This window comes from Mandrillus leucophaeus, unplaced genomic scaffold (assembly GCF_000951045.1).
Source record: "Mandrillus leucophaeus isolate KB7577 unplaced genomic scaffold, Mleu.le_1.0 Scaffold69, whole genome shotgun sequence".
NCBI lineage: Eukaryota > Metazoa > Chordata > Mammalia > Primates > Cercopithecidae > Mandrillus > Mandrillus leucophaeus.
In genome coordinates this window covers 3,164,299-3,169,028 of record NW_012107474.1, presented here as the reverse complement: position 1 = coordinate 3,169,028, position 4,730 = coordinate 3,164,299, and the positions used below count along the sequence as shown (strand labels likewise).

The 4,730-nt window shown below is 54.4% G+C and overlaps 1 protein-coding gene across 6 annotated transcripts in view; it reads left to right on the top strand.

The window, feature by feature from the left end:
• The first annotated feature begins 1,780 nt into the window (after nt 1-1,780).
• The window catches only part of PDE9A (phosphodiesterase 9A), a 101,574-nt gene continuing 98,624 nt past the window's right edge, over nt 1,781-4,730 (top strand). For 2 of the 6 annotated variants that reach the window (XM_012002555.1, XM_012002554.1), the window contains exon 1: nt 1,787-1,853. In XM_012002555.1, the coding sequence (XP_011857945.1) occupies nt 1,819-1,853 (35 nt within the window). In that variant the 5' untranslated portion in view covers nt 1,787-1,818. Of the gene's footprint in view, nt 1,854-3,481; nt 3,562-4,730 lie in introns of those variants that run through there. The other 4 variants (XM_012002553.1, XM_012002559.1, XM_012002558.1 and 1 more) reach the window with 4 other exon arrangements.

Genomic DNA, 4,730 nt, shown 5'->3' with positions numbered 1-4,730 from the left:
TACGCAACAACTCCACGGCATAGCCTGGGAGACCACGGCGTGGACTGTGACTCGGGCTGAGGATGGTGTCGTGGTGGAAGTGAGGGTCTGGCACCCGGCCAAGCGCAGGACTCCTCGGCAGTGGGGTTGGGAGAAGCAGCCTCTGCACGTGAGGCCGGGAACCAGGACGTGGGAGAAGAAGCACATCCCGGAGGAGGGAGCTCTGGGAGGAGCCAGCAGAGTTCTGCAAAGGAGGATGTGGGGAAAACGGGAAGACCAAAGTGGGGGCTGCTGAAGGGGCTACTGCACCCATACAAGCATGGCCAGGACCGAGCTGCGTAGGCAGCCGGGGATACAGCCGATGCCACAGACGTCAGGAACCACGCAATGACACAGGCTACCTTTGACCGACCATTACCCCTGGGGCAGATACCAGTGGGGATAACGGGCAAGGCGAGGTGCTGTTTACTGTCTTATTGTCGCCAGTTCAGCAGCCCACAGGAAATGGTGTTAGTCACAGAAAAAAAAAAAAAAATCTGTTTTCTATATTTCACTGTTTCTAAGTAAAGAAAAAAGAAAACTAATCTTAGCTTTAAAAAAAAATGGTGCACTGGGCACCGAAAAATAACCATCTTCCCAGGCCTGCGTTTCCCCCACGCCAGGGACTTGTGCTGGAAAGAAAAGCTGCATTGGCAGCCAGGAGCCGGGGAAACTGTCCAGGGAGGCATCCACCGCGATGAAGGCGGGGCCTGGGCGTGGCCTGTTCCATGCTCTGCCAGCCCTGGAGAAGCCCCACCCTCACCGAGCTCGAAATGCCGCCTCCCTGAGAGCCGAGACTTCTCCCTGAGAGCCGGGACCACTTGGACAAAAGATGTGGATGCCAACCCGGCGTTTCCACCGCACCCTGGATGGTATTGGGGGTGAGCGCGGCCATCCCGTGCAGAGGTCCTGTTTCTCTGCAGGAGCCAGTTTCACTGCGGGCGTCCAGGATCCTCAGCGGTTCTGTCGTGATGTGATTCCCCTCTTTGACTTCATCATTCAGCCTCTGTCCCTCAGTCCCCAAATACCGAAAGGCATTCTTTTTTTTTCTTTTTTTTTTAGATGGAGTTTCACTCTTGTTGCCCAGGCTGGAGTGCAGTGGCGCGATCTCGGCTCACTGCAACCTTGGTCTCCCAGGTTCAAGCGATTCTCCTGCCTAAGCCTCCCAGGTAGCTGGGACTACAGGCGCCTGCCACGACGCCCGGCTAATTTTTTGTATGTTTAGTAGAGATGGAGTTTCACCATGTTGGCCAGGCTGGTCTGGAACTCCTGATTTCAGGTGATCCGCCCGCCTCAGCCTCCCAAAGTGCTGGGATTACAGGCATGAGCCACTGAGCCCGGCATTTTGTTTTTTTTTTTTTTTAAGTTAATGAACTTAAATTTTATTTTATTTACAGAATGGCCCCCATGAGATACTTGAAGACCTGGTGCCCAGTGAGTGTTGACCCCAGGTGGTCAGTCCTGCCTGGCCCCTTCCAAGGGATGCGCCATCTCCATAACTATGTCACCGACAGGCGTGTGGGCAAGGGGGGTCGCTGTATTTTTCGCATCTCTTTCCACTGAACGCAACAATGACATTTTTCACCACCCGTATGTATCAACCGAATGAAAAGATGAGCCTGTGACTTTCCAGTGCCTAGGGTCACAGTTTTTCTTTTCAGAATGAACCTTCAGTTTGGAGCCGGAGCAGAAGCACATGGCCTCTGACGTCTCCAGGGGGACCCCCCGCCCTCGCTGCCGCCTCACCGCGCTTCTGTTTTGCAGGTGATCTTCAGCAAGTACTGCAACTCCAGCGACATCATGGACCTGTTCTGCATCGCCACCGGCCTGCCTCGGTGAGTGCGGCTGCGGGCTCTGCCTTTTCAGAATGCCTGGGAGGGGCAGGAAGAGGCGCAGAAGGGCCCGAGGGACCCGCCTGCTATGAGGGGCTCTTTGAAATCAATCAATGCGCAGAATCCCGAAGGAGGCTCGGCGCCCTCCGGGCCTCTCTGCCTGCACACGTGATGGCTGTGTCCACACGGAGGAGACCGTCCGGCTGAATTAAACAGAACCGCCCTCCAAGGGGTGTGGGTTTTTCTGCTGGTCGTGGTGGCTCACGCCTGTAATCCCAGCACTTTGGGAGGCCAAGGTGGGCGGATCACCTGAGGTCAGGAGTTCGAGACCAGCCTGGCCATCGTGGTGAAACCTCCTCTCTACTAAAAATACAAAAATTAGCCAGGCGTGGTGGCGCGCACCTGTAATCCAGCTACTTGGGAGGCTGAGGCAGGAGAATTGCTTGCACCCTGGAGGCAGATGTTGCAGAGAGCTGAGATCATGCTATTGCATTCCAGCCTGGGCAGCAGAGCGAGACTCTGCCTCAAAATAAATAAATACCTAAAAAAGAGTGTGGGTTTTTTCCTCTCACTTCTTCATTCACTTTTGGAGAAAGCGGGGTCACTCTGTGTGAGTTTGTCCCTAGCCCCACATCACCCATAGGTGCCTTTTCTGCCCAGGGGGCTTGACCCAGATCAACACTGGGCGAAAGGCTGACTTCAGAAATGGGTTGAAAAGACCAGTGATCTGCCTTATCGAGCCCTCAGAGTCCCCCAGGAGTTAATGTCCTAAATCAACAGTGTGTTCCAACCAGTGGATTTTCTAATTATCAGCAAACTTTCTGATTATAAAGGGTGAGCAGCAGTAGCTTTGGCTCGAGGATTAACTTTAAAGTTAGGACGGAGGTAGAGAAGGGCAATTGAAGTTTTTCACAGACAGGTGAGAAAATGGAGATGACATTACATGTCTGAAAGTGCAGCAAATGGCAGTTTTAGCAGCAAAAGTAGCCCATGGTCTGGGGCATCGCTGGGCACCGTATGTGAAGCACTGTGCCGATAAATAAATAAATATATAGACACATTATTCCACAGAGCATCCCTGGGATTCGCGTCTCGCCTCTATTGCACAGATTTTAAGAACTTACCGCTGAAGATCAGAGAGTAACGTGGTCGAGGTGACACAGCGTGCAAGAGGCCCCGGAAGACGTGAGGTTGGGGGAAGACTCATTCTAACCGTTTAAAACGATTTTGTAGGAGACAGTTGTGCAGTTCAGATGGACTCCCAAAGGTACTGGAAGTGGAAAGACAAAACTATGAATTCGTCATCTGCTGATATAAATGTTAGTTCCTATTTTACCACAGGTTTTAAAAAATAATCTCCCAACTCAAAAACGTAGACTAGCTCCAATTCCCATTTTAAAGTATTTCAGCATCTACACACACTTAGGGTTATACACAGCTGCTTAATTTCATTTACAAACAGAATCTCAAAGGCCTGGGGACAGCCTCCCACCCTTCCCATCCTACCGCACTTTGGCCAGGCTGGTCCTGGGACTGTCCTGGTTGTCTCAGGGCTCTGGCCCCATGTGTACATTCAAGTGTACGTCCCAGAGCACGCTGTGGGTGAAAACACGGGCTTGGGTGTGTTTTCCAGGAACACGACCATCTCCCTGCTGACCACTGACGATGCCATGGTCTCCATCGACCCCACCATGCCCGCGAATTCAGAACGGTAAGAGGCTCCGGCCACGTTCCTCAGGGTGTGTCTGGCACTTCTCTCCTTGACATGGGAGGCTTTCTGTGATTTTGTAAATGTGCTTCTGCAGGAAGGTGTGAATTGACAGCAGAGATGGAGGGCGAGGGTAGGAGCGAGTGTGAAGGAGTCTTGACTCCTCATGTTCCCCGCAGAGGAGCTGGGCACGTTCCAAGATAACAATTGCAGCCATGGCTCTGCACCCGCTTCTCAACAGGAGGAAGCATTGTACAGAGGGGAAACTGAGGCCCAGGAGGGTGAGCCGAGAGCTGCAGAGCCAGGCCCCGGAATCTCCACATTAACCCCAGGAAGGACCGCTGGAGATTCCCTACAGAGCCCCTGGGGACATTTCGTGTTTACCCACTTGGGGCTGGTCTCTGTTTTCGTAAAGTGATGCCTGTGGGAGGGTCTATGCACAGAAGGGGCGGGGATGAGGGAGGCCCAGGAAGTCAAGAGGAGAGGCCAGTGAAAGCCTCCATGAATGTCTGTGACCTAGGTCAAGCCAGCGGTGTGTGGCCCAAGAAGGACACGGAGCAGGGGCTCTCAGGTCAGTGACCTGCCCCTGTGCCTGGTGACCCGGGGAGACCCCACTAGCCTCCACTGCTCTTTGTGGCTGGGCAAAGTGGAACTTAGATTTTGTCATGAGGCGAGGGAGCAGGTGAGCTGGGGCGTGCGACCTCAGGACCCCTCTCTGGTGTCCTCTGTTCCTCCCAGATTGGGGCTCACTGAGCCTCCAAGGGACTCAGTAGATGCGATGGGACACTTGTCAATCTGGTCATCAGGGTGTCCTGCCCAGCTGACCAATGGCCAGCTCTGAGCCCACAGGAGAAAGTGCGTGTCAGGGAGACCCTTGTGTCAGCGAGGCCCCAGTGGATGTGGCCAGCGCCATCCTCCTCAGCGTGGTCCCGGTGGACGTGGCCAGCACTGTCCTCCTCAACAAGGTCCCAGTGGACATGGCCAGCACCGTCCCACTCAGTGAGACCCCGGTGGACTTGGCCAGCGCTGTCCTGGTCAGTGAGGCCCCAGTGGACATGGTCAGCACCGTCCCCCTCAGTGAGGTCCCAGTGGACGTGGCCAGCCTCATCCCCCTCAGCGAGATCCCAGTGGACGTGGCCAGCGCCGTCCCCCTCAGTGAGGTCCCGGTGGAC